General features: G+C 39.0%; 1 protein-coding gene across 2 annotated transcripts in view; it reads left to right on the forward strand.

Annotated features, from left to right (window-relative positions):
- The window catches only part of PALM2AKAP2 (PALM2 and AKAP2 fusion), a 544,302-nt gene that overhangs the window by 386,578 nt on the left and 137,766 nt on the right, over window positions 1-19,958 (forward strand). For both annotated transcript variants that reach the window (XM_077141578.1, XM_077141583.1), the window contains exon 9: window positions 14,063-14,148. In XM_077141578.1, the coding sequence (XP_076997693.1) occupies window positions 14,063-14,148 (86 nt within the window). The remainder of the gene's footprint in view (window positions 1-14,062; window positions 14,149-19,958) is intronic.

Raw genomic sequence — 19,958 nt, forward strand, 5'->3', positions numbered from 1 at the left:
GAATAATATGATAAACAAAACAGATCTAACAGACATATACTGAACATTGCACCCCCAAACAGCAAAGCATACATTCTTCTCAAGTGCTCATGGAACCAGATAGACTATTTGTTGGGTCACGAAAGGTCTGAATAAATTTTAAACGATTGAAATTATACAAGTTACTTTCTATGATCCTAATGGAAATAAACTGGAAATCAATACCAGGTGGAGAAGTGGAAAATTCACAAATATCTATATGGAGGTTAAACAACACACACTTAAACAATTAGTAGGTCAAAGAAACAATTGCAAGAGAATTCAGTAAATATATCAAGACAAATAAAAACAAGAACACAACATATCAAAACTTATGTAATGCAACAATGCAGTGCTGAGAGGGAATTTTTTTTTAAGTTTAATATTTCCATATTCTTTCTCACATCCCTCAGGGGACTTTGCCAATACTTTTTATTATCTACTTAATATACTCTAGGTTATATCCAGGCATTACAATAGTCTATATAGGATTAAAGGGAAACTTAGAGCCCTAAATACTACATTAAAAAAGAAGAAATAGCTAAAATCAGAGACCTAACTGCACACCTGGAGGAACTAGAGAAAGAATGGCAAACTAATCACAAAACAAGCAGGAGGAAAGAAAATAAGAAAAATTAGAGCAAAATAAGTGAAATTGAAAATTAAAAAAACAATAGAATTAACAAAAGTTGTTCTTTGAGAAGATCAGTGAAATAAAGAAAAATACCCTAGGCTAGACTGGCAAAGAAGAAAAGAGAGAAGGTGCAAATAAAGTCAGAAATTAGAGGGGGTAAATGACTACTGAGACCACAGAAATAAAAAGGATCATTAGAGGATACTTTGAACAACTGTAAGCCAGGAAAGCCAGGACCAGATGGTTTTATAGCTGAACTCTACTCATCATTCCAAGAAGATGTATTGCCAACACTGCTCAAACTCTTCCAAAAAACTGAAGTAGAGGGAACACTACCTAACTCATTCTATGAAGCCAGCATCATCCTAATACCAAAGCCAGATAAAGATACTTCAAGAAAAGAAAGCTACAGACCGATTTCTCTAATGAATATAAATGCAAAAATCCTCAACAAAATATTTGCAAATTGAATCCTGCAATACATTAAAAGAATTATACCCAATGATCAAGTGGGTTTTAGCCCAGGTATGCTAGGTACAAGAAAATCAATTAATGTAATACACCACATTTACAAATTGAAGGGGAAAAACCAGATGATCATCTTGATTGGTGCAAAAAAGGCGTTTGACAAAATCCAGCATACTTTCTTGATAAATACACTTTGAAAGATAGAACTAGAAGGAAGATTCTTCAACATGATAAAGGACATATATGAAAAACCACAGCTAATGTCATACTCAAGAGTGACCTGAAAGCTTTCCCTTGACAATCAGGAACACAACAAAGCTCACTATCAGCAATGTTATTCAGCATTGTGCTAAAAGTTCTAGCTAGAGCAGTTAGGCAAGAAAAAGAAATAAAGGACATCAAAGTTGGAAAGAAAGAAGTAAAACTTCCACTATTTGCAGATGACATGATCCTATGTATAGGAAGTCCAAAAAATCTACAACAAAGCTACTACAAATAAACTCAGCAAACTGGCAGGAAACAAGTTCAGCATGCAAAAATCAGTAGTGTTTCTATACATTAGTATTGAGCCATCTGAAGAGGAAATCCAGGGGGAAAAAATCCATTTGCAATAGCAACTAAAAGAATCAAATATGTAAGAATAAATTTAGCAAGAATATAAAGGATCTATACACAGGAAACTACAAAACATTGCTAAAACAAATAAAAAAAGATTTAAATAAATGGAAGAATTTCATGTCCACAGATTGGAAGACTAACTATCATTAAGATGTCAATTCTACCTGAATTGATTTATAGATTCAATACATTCCCAACCAAAATTCAAACAGCCTACTTTGAAGAAATGGAAAAGTCAATTATCAAATTTATTTGAAAGGGTAAGGCACCCCAAATAGCCAAAAATATCTTGAAAAGGAAGAGAAAAGTTGGAGGACTCACACTTTCTGACTTTAAAGCATATTACAAAGCTACAGTAGTCAAAACAGCACGGCACTAGCATAAAGAAAACTATATTGACCAATGGAATTGAATTGAGAGTTCAGAAATAGAAGCTCACATCTACGGCCAATTGATAATTGATAGACTACCAAGGCCACTTAACTGGAACAGAATACTCTTTTCAACAAATGGTTCTGGGAGAACTGGATATCCCTATCCAAAAGAATGAAAGAAGACTCTTATCTCACACCTTATACAAAAATTAACTCCAAAATGGATCAAAGACCTAAATATAAGTGCCAGGACCACAAAACTCCTAGAAGAAAATGTAAGGAAGCATCATCCAGATCTTTTCGTAGCCAATGGTTTCTTAGGCTTTACACTCAAAGCACAAGCAATGAAAGAAAAAATAGACAAATGGGATGCCTCAAAATTAAAAACTTCAGTGCTTCAAAGGCCTTTGTCAAGAAAGTGAAAAGACAGTCTATCAATAGAAGAAAATATTTGAAATCACATATCCAATAATATATAAAAAAATATAAAGAAATCCTACAATTCGTCAATAAAAAAACAACCCAATTTAAAAATGGGCAAAAATGGGCAAAAGACTTGAATAGGTATTTTTCCAAAGAGGAAATACAAATGGCTAAAAAATATATAAAAAGATTCTCAACATAAAACAAAATTAAAAAAAGATGCTAAATTTCACGAGTAGTAGAGAAATGTAAATTAAAACCACAGTGAGATCACTTCACACCTACTAGAATGGCCACTATAAAGAAAACAGAAAACTGCAGTGTTGGAAAGTGTGGAGAAACAACACTCATTCATTGCTGGTAGGATTGTAAAATGGTGCAACCACTGTGGAATACAGTTTGGTGATTCCTCAGGAGGCTAAATAGAGATGATCTGGCAATCCTGCTACTAGGTATATACCCAGAAGAACTGAAAGCAGGGATGCCAAAATGGATATTTGTACACCAGTGTCTATTGTGGCATTATTTGCAACTGCCAAAAGATGGAAGAAACCCAAGTGTCCATCAACTGATGAATGGATAAACAAAATGTGCTATATACATATGACAGAATATCATTTGTCAGTAAGAAGGAACGAAGTGCTGGTGAATGCAATAATATGGATGAACCTTGAGGACATTATGCTGAATGAAATAAGCCAGTCACTAAAGGTCAAATGCATGATCTCATTAATACAAACTAATTATAATACACAAACTCATAGAGTTAGAATCTAGAAGATAGGTTACCAGAAGATAGGGGGCAGAGAATGAACAGCTGAAGCTTAATTTGTGCAAAATTTCTAACAGGTTGATTTTAAATGGATATTCATGATGTTAGCACATTATTGTGAGTGTTATAGTGCTTAATTATGTGTGTGAATGTGGTTGAAAGGGGAATTTGGGGGTCATGTATTTTACTAAAAGGAAAGCTAGAGGATAAAACATGGGACTGTAAAACACAATGAACCCTGTTGTGATAATGACTGTGGTGTATAGTACAAATATAAGAATAGTCTTTCATGAACTATAACAAATGAGCATTACTATTACAAAGTATTAATAAAGTGTTATCTGGGGAAAATATACCTAATGCAAACTGTGGACTATAATTAGTAATATTTTAGTCTTCTTTTATCAGTTGGAACAAAGGCACCATGCCAAAGCAAAGTGTCACAATAGGGGGGTATATGGGAATAGGGTATTTTTTACATGACTTTATGTAAACCTACAACTTGCCTAATTAAAAAACAACAATAATAATTTAAAAAATTTTTAAAAACATTCTGCTAAGGGTGAAAGAAACTAGACATAAAGGAATACATATTGTATGATTCCATTTGTATGAAATGTAAATACAAAAAATCTATAGAGATAGAATTAGATTAGTGGTGATGTAGGGTTGGGGAAGGGAAGAGTTATTAAGAGATAATTTAAGGAGTTGGAATTTTTCTTTTTGGAGTAATGAAAATGTTCCAAAATTGACTGAGGTGATGAATGCATAACTCTGGGATTTTACTATAAGCCATTGATTTTACAGTTTGGATGGATTGTATGGTATGTGAATATATCTCAATAAAACTGCTTAAAAAAAGAACACCTGGCAGACTAAAGAAAGCATGTGTGTAGATTAGAAGGGGCACTCAGTTTATAACCTCTGGGTGGGTGATTACTGTAAAACCCTTCCTGAAATATCCAGAGTTCCTTTTTAAGTATTTTCTTCTATACACTTCTCCTTGACTGAGGTGGGTTTTCTGAATGGGTTGTGTGCTCCCACGGATCACCTGACACCCCATCATAGCCCCACAGAGAAAGAAAGGAAGCTCTGGCAGGATGCCCAGAACTCAGGGTGGAAATGCAACATCCTGGCAACCTACCCAAGGAATTTCCCATACAGCAAGAAAAAGGAGAGGAAGGAGAGCTTTTGGATATCAGATTACCCAGGGAGAAAATCTCCTCCCAATCTGCCAGTTCTAGAGGGCAGGGACCAGGACTTTGTATGTGGACCTCCCTAGCCTGAGCACAAAATAGAAATGCAAGGAGATTGAGGTGGGGAGCAATGTGACCACGGTTAAATTGTTTTAAAATAGCAATGATGATCATGAGAGACAGATCTGAGCTGGGGACCTGGGAGGGCCTGAACTGGCCCTCCTGGCACTGGTAAGGGATGGGGAAGAGAAGGGATCAGGTTGCAAATGCATTGCAGAGCTCAATTCTAAGTGTCTCCAAGGACCATGGTCCTCTTTATTTCTCCATTCCAAATACACCCTTTTCACAGCCAAAATGGGGAAATGCACATACCCCAACTGGATGTTTGGCCCTCTAAAGAGCCCAGAGACCCTAAATACGCCCTCAGCACCAGCTGCTATTTTCATTATTAACAAGTCAAAGCATCCCTTCTGGATGGAAACTGGATCCAAGATAATGGCTTGGGTTTTTGTTTCATTTTTATATGACTTTTTTTTTCTTTTGTCTGCTGTATGGTGGGGGTGAGTATGCCCTTATTGCAGCACCATTTGTTGAACTTATGGTTGGTTTGGGTTTTCGTTTGTTTTGCTTGTTTGTTTGTTTGTTTGGGAATTGCATGGGCTGGGAATCAAACCCGGGTCTCCCACATGGGAGGTGAGAATTCTACCACTGAACTATCTACCTTCGCACCCCCTATATGACATTTTTAGGAAATGAGCATTACATCTCTTTCCAGCCTAGTAAAATCAGGCTGGCAAACTAATGATAATTAGGGTGTTGTGGAGAATATAACAGAGTCCTTATTGGATGCTGGTAATATCAGCAAAGTGATTTGAAGATAAGCCAGGTTTTAAACTGTTCGTTCTCTAACCTCTGAATAGGGACTCTGTTTGTGAACAACCCCTTGAGTTTACTGCAAATAACAGTTGACTAAAAAAACTTTAATTTGTGAGGACTGGTTCATGCCAGCCAAAGCAAACCATTTTAAAAATTGACGGGCCTCAAAGGCCTTGTAAAACTCATTTTAAACAATGTACCATTTTCCTTATTTGTCTCATTTTCATGTATTGGGAGTCAGCTTCCCCCTTCACATCCATAATGATGCTCAGAATGCACCTTTGAGAGTAAGCAGTAAGGCCACACAACATCCAGTTTCCCAACAGCAGTCTCAGATGCTATAACAGGGAAAGACTCTTTTCTCCTTAAACAGAAACCCAAGACTCCTAAGTGTATAACAGCAGCTGCAAAACTGTTCCAACTTTGTGTCTAGATATACACGTGTGTGCACACATATACATGGGTGTATGTGCCTGGGTTTTGCACTTGTGTGCATATGTGAGTGTGCACATGCCCACACAAGCATGCACACGTGCATGTGTACACGCATGTACATAAGAGCATATGCATATGAGAAGCAGTTACATGTGTGGATGTATCGTCTCAATCTCAGGAGGGATGTTCCTTCTTGCCATTCTGACCAAGCAGTGGTCAGAGGGTCTAACTTAGAAGAGGTGATTAAGAACAGCATACGGCAGTGGACAAGAGCCTGAGCACTGGAGTTGGAGAACTTTGTCAATCCCAGATCTGCTTCTTACTTGTATATTCCTGGGTAAATTAAGACTCATTTAAGCCTCATTTTACTATCTGGAAATTGAAAATGAAAATAGTGCCTTTGGAGTTTTTGGTTATTAACCAAATACAGCTGTGAAATATAGCAAAACGAAGAGTACATAATAAGCACTCAATAAATGATAGCTGCTACTGCTATTATTACTTATGGTTGTTATTTTTTTATTCCTTCTCATCCCATGCTTACAGGGAGAAGGTCAGGTGATACCAGCAAACTGTTTCCTGGCCCAGGATTCCACCTCCTCTCCTATGCATGATTGCCTTTCAGATCACCCAAAGTTTTCCTGGGCTCTCTGTGGGATGGCTAAACTCACGGTGGACTCACAAACACCAGGGGCTTTCATAGGCTTAACGCTCTTCTATCTTGCAAATGTTCTGTTGTTCAGGCCCCCTTTTGCAGGGCCAGATTGTTCTGAGATCATGACCATGCGTTAGAGCTCTTCTTTCATGAGAGGAGAGCTGCCCCACTCCCAGATGCCACGGAGAAGCCCACAGACCCTCAGTAAACGTTTGCTAAATTGTAGCTCACCGGGTTCTGTGCCAGCCATGGCTGTATATCTCTCCCAGGGCCCCACCACCAAGCCTTCATTTGTTCTGTGCCTCGAGAGCTCAGAAGTCAGCTTGAGAGAGAACTGCAGAGGCCTCTGGGGTCAAACAGCTTAGTTTTAAATATTGATTCCATCTTTACTAGTTCAGTTGTTTTAATATTTTAAGCCTCAATTTTCTCATCTGCCAAGTGGAGAAAACTGTATACCCGCCATGTGAGCATTAAATGAGATGATGCAAATACGATATAGGCCTTGACCCATAATAAGTCCTCAGTGCAGTTTAGTTGTCATTTCTGGTATGATTACATATTGTCTCAGAGAATAATGGGGTTGAGAAGGCATACAGGAGCACATTTGACAAGTTATTGGACTTTCTTTTTGTGCACCTTTGAGATCTACTTCTCAGATGTACCCAGAGATGCTTCCCTGACTCAGAGAGGTGGGGTGGAGGACGGGGTATCCAATGACTTCTGGGTGAGTGTGACGAAAATAACTTGTCACCCAAAAGGTAGACCTTTCTCTTTCACAAAGCAAGCTGTGAAGTCAGGGAGATATGCCTCTGCTGCAGTTGCTTCTAGAGGCCCCAGGGTCTAATCCTACTATCTGTCCCAAGGAAGGAAAGCCGGGGCTCAGGAGCAAGGAGGAGCCACCACCTGGAGTGGGATGGGCTGGGGTGGGGTTGCATCCTGCCTACTCCTCCAAGCCTCTGGGCAGGGCTTCCCATCCAGAGGAAGCAGGCCTCATCGGCTTATCCTTGGGTGGGGTTTCCCAAAGCCAAATGTTTAGAGGCAAATCATTGTTCCAAAGTTCCACTAAATTCTAATGACCACCCTGCTGAGAACTCCTCCGAGAACAAAATGAGATTTTAAAAACCCACAAGGTTACTAGGAGCCAAAGCAATCGAAAGGAAGAGAGATCTGGGCAAGTAATAATTCCAGGGCTTTCTGTGCAGAACCCTGGGTGAGGAAGAGAAACATGCCCTAACCCTGTCTTTTCATTGCTGATTGATGCAATCAAACAAAGTGATTTCACAATGGGTCAATATTTTTGTTTGTAAAATGGAATTGATATAATTTGTGCCCCAGGAAAAATGCTGATGTAGGAAATCAAGCAATCTCGCCTCTTTTAATCCTAGCTCAACAGCTACTTACTGGGAGACCTGGGCCAAATTCTTTTCCTTCTCAGATCCTCCGTTCTCTCACTGGAACATGAAAAGCCTGGGTTGGTTGGGCTATAGAGCTCCTCGGAGTTCCATGGCTGTGTCTAGGTCCAGTAGACTGATGAAGACAGGGATGTGATGAAGAAAGAATAACCAAGATGGATAAGAAAGTTGGAGACATCTGAGAAGGCACCACCTAAGACCCAGGAAACAAAAAGCTACATTTCCTAACATTTGAGGGTCCTGCACTATTTTCTCTGTTCTCTAATTAAGCCAGGCAAAGTAGGGCATCATCTGGGATCCTTTTTCCCAAAACTTTTTGTGGGTCAGCTCTTCTTAAGACAAGTCACTCCAGTTATCCAGTGAAGGTGACCTTGTGAAGTGGTGAGCAACAGGATGATGGAAAGGCTAGGTAGAGGCTGGGGGCACCTACCAGGTGACATTGCAGAAGAGCCTTCTATCCTGATGAGCAAAAGCAGCTTAGACAGCTGCTGGGACCCTTCCAACTCCACTTCAGTCTAAGAAATATTTAATGAGCCCCCACTATCACTGCGCTGAGCTGGGGTGAGAGGTTCTAGAGAACAGGATGGCCCTTTCTTCAGAGTGCTCAGGGTTTCATCATTTCATCATTCACCATCTATGTCAGGTGACTACTCCATGTGGTTCCTATCTCTGGGTTTGTAGGCAAATATCTGAGTCCCTCAGGCCTTGCTAATCTAAGTTTAAGCCCTTGATAGTGCCAGGGCAGTGCCAGGCAGGAAGTAGTGATTTTCTCTGCCTATCCCTGGATGTCAGGAGCAATGATAGCCTGTTGGTCTCTTCATAGTCTAGAATGGACCAACTTAGAAGTGGGGCCATCTGTTTCCAAGGCCCTGTATCCCCTCCTTCAGCATCCTTCTTTTCTCCTTTGAGCACTCTCTGCCCTTACCTAGCTTCCATTCTGAAGGTCCTGTCCCCACAAACTTGGCCGTCATAAACCAACACTTCCCATTTAACAGACACTTAGGAGACACTAATTGTATCAGTCTGTCCCTACCCACAAGGGCCCACTAGTTGATAAGGACCCACCAAAGCAGCATGAGTGAGCAATCACTGTAAGACACGCTGCTGGCCTGTCCCTGCTCAGGCTCTAATGAGTGCCCAAAAAGTAGGGCTCATGATCAGGTCAGAGCTGTGAGGTCAGAGGTAGGAGGGGGAGCTGTCACACAGGAGGAGGTGGCCCTGGAAGGAAAAATTGAGTCCCAGCATCATCTGTGTATTTAAATTTTGTGTTTTCAAGTATAATTTTCTAGCTAAAATAATGAGAGGAAGAGAGAAGGAAAATAGAAATTTTGAAAGGATGAGTGACTCTACCGGCCGTTCCAATCTCTGAGCATATCCTCTTGACAGACTTGCCTGTTTGACTTTCAGCCCATCCCCTTCTTTCTTGCTGGGCAAGCTCCTGTTATGTTCCTTTGTTCACCCTCCAAGTGGCCATTTGCTCAGAGAAGGCTAAGACCCTTCCTAACCCAGGGGTAAATCTTGATTAATTAACTCCAAGTCAATTTTTAATAACTCTGTTCCCCTTTTCTGCAATTGGTTTAGGAATAAGTTTATGCTGTGTTTTTGACCAGTGAGACTTTGGGGGAAGTCTGCTTGAGGGTCGGGGAGGGGAGTTTTGGAGAAGGCTTCCTTACTCATAGACATTAGAAACGCCTCTGGACATTTTCACGGCACATAGAATTGCTGGGCCATCTTGGAACCACAGAGGAAAGCCAGAATAGCAGAGAGGTCAAACTGAGACCATTGAGCCACTGAATTAACCACCTCTGGTACCACACTACCTTGAGACTTCTTGTCACATGAACCCATCAATCCTCTGCTGTTTAAGCCTCCATTAAATAAGCTTTCTCTTACCTGCAGCCAAAAGCATTCCTAAATGATACACCCAGTATGAGGATGAGAAGGGAGATGTTAATCTGCTATCCCCAGTCAGTTGCAGCTCCTTTTATCTCTCAGAGTCTGAGCATCTCCATTCCCTGAGAAATTCTAGAGTTTCAAGATATATACTTTTTGTACAACGTGATCCTTAATACAAGCCCACAGTGTCATCTGGTGTTAAACAGAAGTCTGTTCTGTCTGTTCTAAGACTGAAACAAAAAGTAACTGTTGGACGTACTGAAATATAAAAATATATTGTACTTTATGGGAGATTTAAGGAAGTTTCAAAGGCAATTTTGACTATGCAGAATATTGCCTTTTATGTTTAGGATCTAAACCCTTCAATGGGATAGAACTAAGCTGAACAAAAAGCACTTGGCAGACTAGAAGCAGAGAGCAGCCCCAAAGGAGCAGAAGGTGTGGACAAGTATAACCTGGCTGAGGGGAGAATATTTGAATGACAGGGTTGAGTTAGAGAATAAAATATAGTGGATTTATCCAAGAATACCCTAAAGTAGGAACTTGAGGTTGAGGGGGGAAGCCAAGTCTGGAAGAGTTTGTTCCTCTCTGAAGGCCAGGCTCAGTTAGACCCAGATCAGCGATTAGATGCTGCAGCCCACAAGTGCCAGATGCCTCTGTTGCCTGCAGCCCATTGGCCAGAACTGGTCACATGGCCTCACTAATAGAGAGAGACCAGAAAGTATAATGCTATGTGCCCAAAAGGAGAAAGAACTGGGAATATTTGGTGGATTTGGTGGGCAGCACTAATGAGCAGCACAGGCACCCACTTTGTCCAACAATCTATCTAATGCTATATGGACAGATGAGCTAGAAGAAAGTTCCACTGTCTTGCACAAAGGAGTTCATTGCAGGACTCTTGCCTTCTCATGTACCTATTTTCTTGTGACGTATGGTGACTCCAGGTAATCTGGGTTCAGCAAACACCCTCCAGAGCAGCTGTCTTCTCCCTCTGTGTCTTTGGTCCTTTATGTTTCCTGTTTTCTTTATTTTCCTTTCCTTTCTTTCTTTCTTTTTCTTTAATGCTAACCAGAATCAGCACTAAGGAAGTCACTCGGTGTTCTTCTCTGGGATGCCGACATCTGTTGCTGCCCCACCAAGCCTCCTTGGCTGCCTTGCTGTCTTCATTGTTCAGTGTTAACTTCCTGTATCCCTTTGTTTAAACACACAGAGCTATTTCTGTCTGCAGGGTGACTGTATTCCAACCCTTTTGGCTACCAGTCCCTCTCCCTGCAGATCCTCATGTATGTATCTGGCCTCTCCAGCAGCCCTGAGCTCAGCCTGCTTTGCTTGATTGCACCACCCCATCGACCCTCTCATACCCTCTTCCGGGCAGAAATCAGTAGCAAGTGGAGTGGCCACGTAAGTCAGCAGAGTGAGCCTGTGAATGGGGCCCAGGGCTGTTGGAGCTTGAGAAGTGGAGCCTTGGGCTCATGTATTTATTCATCTGAATGCAGCGAGGTGAGAAGATGTATGAAAAGCAATAAAAATTTTTCATGGTGTTGATTTTATTTATTCCTGAAAGATCTTTATAAAACTGTCCCTGATGGAGTATTTATAAGCATACCTCCGCTACAAGAAGACAGGTCTCAATTTCTCCCACTCACAGAGACGTGATATTTCTCTTCTGAAGATTTGACCTGGTTTTAAAAAATGAAATAAATATAGTAGTGGTATGGCTAGGGATTTTAAGAATAATACCAAAAATGGTTCCTTTTCCCGAAGAGGTTAAAAAAGGAATTTGAGGGGGTGCAAGGGTAGTTCGGTGGTAGAGTTCTCACCTGCCGTGCTGGAGACCTGGGTTCAATTCCTGGTGTGTGCACTTCCCCTCCCCCAAAACAAAGAAACAAAACAAACAAACAAACGAAAAATTCAACAAATGGTGCTACAATAATGAGATACTCACATGGAAAAATAATGAAATGTGACCCCACCATACAGCATACAAAAAAAAAAACAGTTTGAACAAAGGGAGAAAGGGGGAATAGAACACAAAAATGGTTGTTTGAAAATACAGTATGTAGGACTATAATGTGTAATATGTATATGTGTATGGCATGTGTATTGTATACATATGGCTAAGCAGCATTTCAAACTATTGCATCAATAAATATAATTGTCCATCATTTTCAACATCTGTGTCCCTCTGCCAGCCAGATCCAACATAACCCACAATGGCATAAAGCTGGAAGGGCTGTTAGTCCGCTAAATGCAAGTTGCGTCAGGGAAATTCATGTCAGAGCAAAGAATTCTTTCTCAGAAACATGCATTTAAGACAAAGCTGACAGTCTCCTCACAGCAGTATCTTGAGAGGAAATTGTAGGACAAGCTACCAAACTTCTCTGACCCAGTTCTGCAACTTAAACTGAGACAACTATTTGCACTTTGTAATGGATTATAGCCCGCAGGTCTTGAGTAATCCATTTGGCATATATCTTGTAAAATGAGGCTCTCAAGGATTCAGAATACAAAATACGGAAGACAGCCAGTGCTAACATATTAAAAATTAATTACTCTCAGATCAATTTATTTAAGTGTCATATAATTACAAATAACTCTTTGACCTTCACGATCTAGTGGTTCATTTGCTCCTTATTAGAACTGCTTAGAGTATAGCAGTATTTTTTGTACACGTGCCTGGTTCTTTGATTTGGGCACAGCGGTCGGCAAACCGTGGCCTGTGGGCCAGATCAAGCTAGTAAAAATAAAGTTTTACTGGTTCCCAGCCATGCCTGTTTGTTTATGTGTTGACGGTGGCTGCTTTCCCTATACAATGGTGGAGTTGAGATGTTGAAACAAAGAAAGTATGACCCTCAAAGCCTAAAATATTTTCTCTGACCCTTTACAGAAGGAATATGCCAACCTCTGATTTCACACATTCCTGAGCAGTTGAAAATTTAGATAATTTTAACCTAAGAAAACAATCTTTTTAATACTTAAGATTATAAGGACTTATTTCCAAACCAGCAGTTATTATACCAATTATGAAATTTGTATCTGTTTGCTAAAGTAGCCCCTGAGAAAATATTCTATTACTATTTTAGTCTTTAGGGATATTACTTTACGTGCAATAAATCTATGTATTTTTAAACAAACTTGTCATTACTTCAGACTTTTCACTAATATAGACCTTTTGTCCACCATTCACACACATAATTGCATCTGTATTAGTGTAGTTTTAATTTATGGTATCCATAGGTTTTTCAACATACCAGCTCTTGTTTTCTTCTTTGAAGTTGGAGAAAGTGAAACCATGTATCTTGTCCAATGTCCATTATTGGAGACATTCTGACAGCTTAAAAAAGAAGTGCTAACCATTTCTCAAGACTTGGAAAAGAACCAACAGCATGTATAGATTTTAAAAGTGACACTAAAGTCTTGGTTATTTCCAGTAATTTTGAGATGCTGAATTGTGTGGAATCTAGGGCAGTGAATAATGTAGGAATCATTTCTATTGGGAGTTGAATTAGATTTGAATGTGTATATTTCTGTGGGGGCAGGGCGGGGGGGAATTCACTTTAAACCCCAAATGAGACCTGACTAGGAAATCTAGTTTGCCAGGGCTGCTGTAACAAATACCATTTACTGGTTAACATGAAACAACATGAATTTATTGCCTAACAGTCTTGGAGGCTAAATGTCCAAAATCAAGCTGTCAGTAGGATCATGGCTTCTCCAAAATGAGAAGCATTCTAGTGATGGTTAACCAGCAACCCTTAACTGAATCTCTACCGCCTTCACATAGCCATCTGTCTCCTTGTTTCCCACTCACTCCTACTAGTGTCCAAATTTCCTTTGCTTACAAGGACTCCAATCATATTGGATTAAGCTGACCCTAATTCAGTTTGGCCTCCTCTTACTAGGATCTTTGAAGATCCTATTTACAAATGAGTTCACATCCATGGACCAAAGGTTAGGTTTTTAACATGTCTTTTTGGAGAATATGATTCAAGCTATAACACCTGGATTCTGAAGGAATTCATTCCAATCTCTCTCCATGCTGGGCTGGGAATAAAACTCCCTTTTATTAAGATATAAAATTTAGATGATTGACTCCAAAGTTGGAGATTGGGTAAAAACAAAGGAGATTCTCACTGACCCAACTTTCCCAGAAATGCCAGGTAGGTAAGGAATCATCACTACTTTCCTTTATGAGTGACATGGAATTAGAATCTGAAAATTGTAGTTGTATGTCCAACCATGACAGCTGATTACACTTGGCTCAAATGGCACTTTTTTTTTCCAGGAGTTGAGAGGGAGAATGTGCTGCTAAAAGGAGATCAGACAGCTTCAGATGCCATAGAAACATCCAGCCCAGACATGACTATCAAGGTAAGGGATCCTTTCTCTAGTTTGCTTCCCAAAGTACATGTCTAGAGTAAAGTGCACCTATGGCAGGCTTGTTTGAGGCAAAGTGAACACTGTCACTTTACCATGCTGGTGCTCTCTATTCACTCAAGTCTTGGTGAGGCAATCAGACATAAGATTTCCTAAAATATGGAGTCTGGGTTAGGTGATTACTTAGAATCCAGAATCCAAGACTTGGGATTCCCAGTGGGGCTGCTGTAGGAGTTTAGTGAATATATCTACAGGTAGACTGTTTGCAAGTGGTAACCCTCATGGGGACAGTGAAGCAAATCTGGAAATCTTGAGCTGAGAAATTGGGCCCCACTGTGCATTGTGAAGGAAGGTCAGAGAGCATAGAGTAGCTTTGATCTTAACTCAAGATTTCCACTGATGTCAGTGGGAAGGCAGCACATGGCCTACTCCAGCTGGAATGCTAATGGCCAAAGGACAAAATGAGTCATCTGGAAATCAACCTAATTATTACTGTTCAAATTAAATGTGTGAAATCGTAATCATTGTCCAGATTAAGGAATCCGCAGCAAAAGTTGTCAGATTCAACCACTTCCCCTCTCTTATTGGAAAGACACAAAAGAATGGTCCTCTCTTGGAATTCTGTTTATGTTTTGGTTAACAAAGGCTGAGGGTAGGGGGGAGCTTTTTGACATTTTTTTCTTGAATGTTTAGAATTTAGATTATGCCACTGATTCTTTTGACTTCATTTTGAAACACAAAAAGTAATGTCACTTTTTATATTGGCTAAAACTGGAAATATTTCACACCTACATTTCTTATCAGTGGAAGCTATATGAAGGAGATATAGGAAAAAAGTTTTCAAACTTTCCTTGGGATTGGAAGGCTGAACAAATGTTAGTGAGAGAAAGCAAAATCTTACCATGGTAAAATTAAATGAAAGATAGGATCATAGTTTGATTGAATTGAAAGGTCATCTACTCTAAGTAATAACCATCCAGTGCTGAAAGTTTATTTGCTTGTGATTATGTTTAATAGAACTTAGATGGCAGTACTTTCAATTGTAATAATGTATTGGTGTCTGACTGGCTATTAATGTGAAGACTGATGAATTTGAATCTATGTCCACATTGGACAGAGGGGATAAATGTTCATAGAAAAACTTGATTGATTTAGATTGCTCTTTCAGAATCTGCCGTCATTTTGAGAAATTCTTAGTTTCTGAGAGTTTCTTAGAAATGGTGCCAGTATAGATGCAAATGTAGTGCTGACAGTAATTGAAATCACAAAAAAAGGCTGGATCTTGTTTTTGTAAAAGCAATGCCCTATTCTGACAGAAATGAGTCTTGTCCAAATACCATTTTATGTTGCTTATCTAGTCTGCTTACCCTTTCGTACCAGGATCTTGACTGAAGTTGTCATTTTGGCCCATCCAATTTAGATGTCATTCTCAATCTCTTTTTCTCATTCTTCACTTTTAAGTAATACCTGGGCATTTTTTCATAGTAGCAGAAGAATTTTTAGTTTACTATAACTAAACCCATTCTGCGGGATTAATACACTTTAGTTCACTTTAAAAAACAATTAAGCAAAACAGGAATGCATTTAAATACACCAATAAATCCCTACAAACATTATGGAGTAATTGTTCCTCTGTTAAGACCAGTCCCTTCTCACTAAGGAATTTGCGAAAACTCTAAATGGATGTGACTAAAGGAAGTCCTTCTGTAGGATTCTCAGTTATGCAGCAATCATTGATTGTTTTTCTTGGTTTCATGCTGTTCTCCCCACCACCCCCCCGCTTTACTGTCTATCATGTCCTTATATTCAAGTTAAAGTATTATTCCTTCTCTCTGCTTATAATTCTCTGTATATATCTTCTCTCTGGTGTTCAACAATTAACTGCAGACTCGTTATCATATTGTATGTGATGAGCAACTATTCCTGTTTCATAACATATATCTACTTCACATATCCTTGCAATATTGATTTCTGCGTTTTTAACCTGGAAATGGCCTCATTCTCTCTCCTCTCTATAGTGATGGGAAGGGATCTATGGTAGTTAGAAATTCAGACAGTAATTGACTGCCTATGTTCTGTTTAAACATTAATTACAATAAAAGTTGTTTCATCTACTGTTCCTGCAAGGAAACTCAGCAGAAATCACTAAAATAGTTTTATATCCTCCATATTGTAAAACTTTTCTTGTGCAAGACATCTCAGTATTAGCGCTTAGAAGTTTTCTTTCTGAAAAAAGGCACAAAATTTCACAATATCATAATTGTCTGAATGTGTTTTTGCCTGCTATATTTAGCCTTTTAATACTATGTCTCATTTTGATGATGAAATCATGCTTCTAAAAATATACATGACTCAAATGCGTGAATTCACTCACAAACAAATGTCTGTCATTCTAAGGAACAATGATACTAAGAGCAATTAACTTGACCTCTAAACACAGTGATGCAGGTAGAAGTATCATTTGGGCCTGCACCACAATTTTACATTATTCAGATCCTGCCAAGAATTGCAACTAAACTTCTTGAGTGCTAATTCCATAGAAGCTGATGAGCCAACATTACACAGATTATTCACTACTTGCTTATGCTTATCTTTGGCAAGTTATAGCCTCTAGGTATTTCACACCACTATTGCATAATAGTATTCTGTGTAGGATGGATATACCACAGGAGTTTTGTTTTGTATTTTTAATCCATTTGCAGTTGATGGACATTTGGGTGGATTCCACTTTGGAGCTATTACAGATAATGCTATCAACATTCACATGTCTTTGAGTCAATGTTTTCATTTCTCACAGGTATAGACCTGGGAATAGAATTGCTGGGCTATATGATAACTCAATGTTTAATTTTTATAGTAACTGCCAAACTGTTTTCCAAAGTAACTGCACCACTTTACATTCTCACTGGCAATGAAGAAAGGTTCCATTTTTCCACATCTTCTCCAACACTTGTAGTTGTCTGTCTTTTTCATTTCAGCTATCCTAGTGAGAGAAAAGTGGGATCTCATTGTGGTTTTGATGTGCATTTGCCTGATGGTATTAGATGTTGAGCATCTTTTCACATGCATATTGTCCATTCCTATGCTGTTAATTTTTTTTAATGGCTTTATTTCCTTTATTTGCTTGAGGGTGGAGTCCATAGTTTGTTCAATATTAAATTCTCCACTCCACACTGCACACTCTCATTGCAGGTGCTCGGTCAATGTTTTCTGAGTAGGGGGCCCTCTCTTTGATGGGGAAGAGGTGCTCATTCCACCTTTCCCTTTTAGAATCATGGCCCTCTAGGGACAGGGGTCTCATCAATTTTTTCTTCCCTGTCTTTCTGTGTCTTTTCTTTCTCTTTCTCTTTTCTGTGTGGTTATTTCCCCCTCACATCTCAGCTTTGTGTTTTATTCAGTTATCTTTATTAGCCTGTTAATGTTATCATTTATATATGATAATATCTTCTTGTTCTCTCAAAGGGATCTACTTTAACACAGCATGTTAATAATAAAAAGCCAAGCAAGATGGCTAAACCTTAAGCTAGCATTTTAATATCCTCTGGATAATGCAAGCTAGAAAGTCAGTCACTTTACATTCATTTAAGAATAGCATCCCAAAATAAAATGAAGAAACTAAATTGGTGGCTACATATCCTCCTTTCTTCTGGTAGCAAACTGTGCAACACCAGCCTACTGGAGGTGTCTTAGGTTGTTCCTGGCTGGGTACATTGTTTGGAGCTCCAAATAGCACCTGCTTGGTTCTAGAATTGTTTCTTGCATTTTACTTGATGACTGTACAAAACTACATCAAATAATCCATACAAAAGAAATACTTCTAGTTTCAAATTTAAGTGCCTGGCTGTCATTTTAACCAAATAAATCAAATAAATGCCAAATATCATCTTTAGTTTGCCCTCTTATTCTTTGTAAACTGAGACTAAAGGCTAAGAGTTTGGAAAAAGGGACACAGAAAATTCTAGTGCATCAGAGTTTTTTTCATAAAGAAGCCTCATGTATACAATATTCCTTACTACTTCTCTAGTTAGCCAAGAAACTAAACAAATACCCTTTAGGAAAGTTAGGGATTCTGGCTATAAAACATGTTAGAAAGGGCACATTTTATAATCAAGGTCATGGGAAAGCCACGTGAAAAAAAGAACATTGCCTCTCTATATGTAAAACTTATTTCTGGGAGAAAGATCATTCTGAATGAGCAGATGTTCTCTATTACAAAAGAGGAGATGCACTTAAGACTTTTCCAGTGGTAAATAGAGACCACAGGTTACAGCTTTCTTTAGCCTTTGCTTTTAAAAAGCCATTCTACTAAGGGCCTTTTGTTGCCAGCTGTGTTGAGCCATTACCCTTTGTGTTTGATGATGACAGAAGCAGGGATTGTTTTGTACAGGGGACTCTGGACAACAAAGATACATTTGGAACCAGAAGTTCATTCCACGTTGTGTACATACATAAAGACTGCTCTACACCTGTTATCTTACCAAAGGAACTATTGGATGGCCAGTTTTTAAAACTCTTTGAAACAGTTTAGGGCAGTAGATCTCAGAGGAGGATTTATGGTGGGGGATGGGGGACATACAAGAACTAAATGGGGATATTTTCACAATACCCCCTCCCTGAGAATCAACGTCTTGAGGCTTTTAAAAGTATGCATTTTGCATTGCTTCAAGGAAATGTATGTGAAAGGCCCTGTTGTAGCTGTAATATACAGTATCAATATTGGTTATTATTATTATTCCTATGCATTACTCCCTATTTGTCAAATAAAATTTGTTAGAGGAAAGAATAAATAAAATCACCACTTCTGTCACCTCTCAGTCTATGTATGGATAAGGAATATCTCTGAATTGAAGAATCTCAGATACCTTCTTCTTTACCATTTCGTTTCTTCACCATGTTCTCCTGCCATCAATAATAGTTAAAATCTATTGAGCATTTGTTATGAGTCGAGTCCTGTGCTAGACCCTGACATATACCATTTCATGTAATCCTTAAAGCAACCTCACAGGACAGGAACTGTTATTAATCCCATTTTACAGGTATGGACACTGTAAATTAAGTGAAGTGAAGTGAATTACCCAAGATCATTAAATGAATATGTGATGACACCAGGTATTGAACCCAGGCAGAAAGACTCCTTTTAACCTCTCTATTTGGGTGCAGATTCATTTTACTGTTGGCTAAAGCAGAATAGCTTCAAGGATGAGGCAGAAATAATGTTACCAGATAAATAACAGGATGCCCAGTTAAACGTGAATTTCAGATCGACAAAGGATAATATTCCAAATATTGCATGGGATATAATTATACTAAGAGAGTATTTGTTTTTTTATCTGAAATCCAAATTTAACTGGCATCATGTGTTCCCTAATTGAGCAACCCTGCAAAGGAGGTAAAGGGAACTCTTTAATGAATTTAGAGTATTGTGGTTTGGGGTTGTTTGTAGGTCTAGATTCTTTTTGCCGTGGCTTTCTCCACTTCAGGCAAACAATCAAGGAATGTTAGTGTATCAACTGATCTACAACACTTTTTTCTATAAAAGTAAAGGCTTCCACATCTCAAGATTTGTATCTCATTGCAATCTCTGCAAAGCAAAACTATGGGAAACTCTGCCTCCTGTTTTGTTTTGTTTTTCCTCTCTTTAACTAAAACAACCTTTCCCTCATTCTGGGCACATTACAGCTCTTTGGAAGCCTGTTCTAGGATATTCATTTTAGCTGGGCTAAAATGTTGGCCTGATTTGATTTTCTGCAGATAGCTTCATCTTCCCAACTTTAAAAAATTTTGATTAAATATTCTTGTGCTTT

Source organism: Tamandua tetradactyla, chromosome 2 (assembly GCF_023851605.1).
Source record: "Tamandua tetradactyla isolate mTamTet1 chromosome 2, mTamTet1.pri, whole genome shotgun sequence".
Classification (NCBI taxonomy): Eukaryota; Metazoa; Chordata; class Mammalia; order Pilosa; family Myrmecophagidae; genus Tamandua; species Tamandua tetradactyla.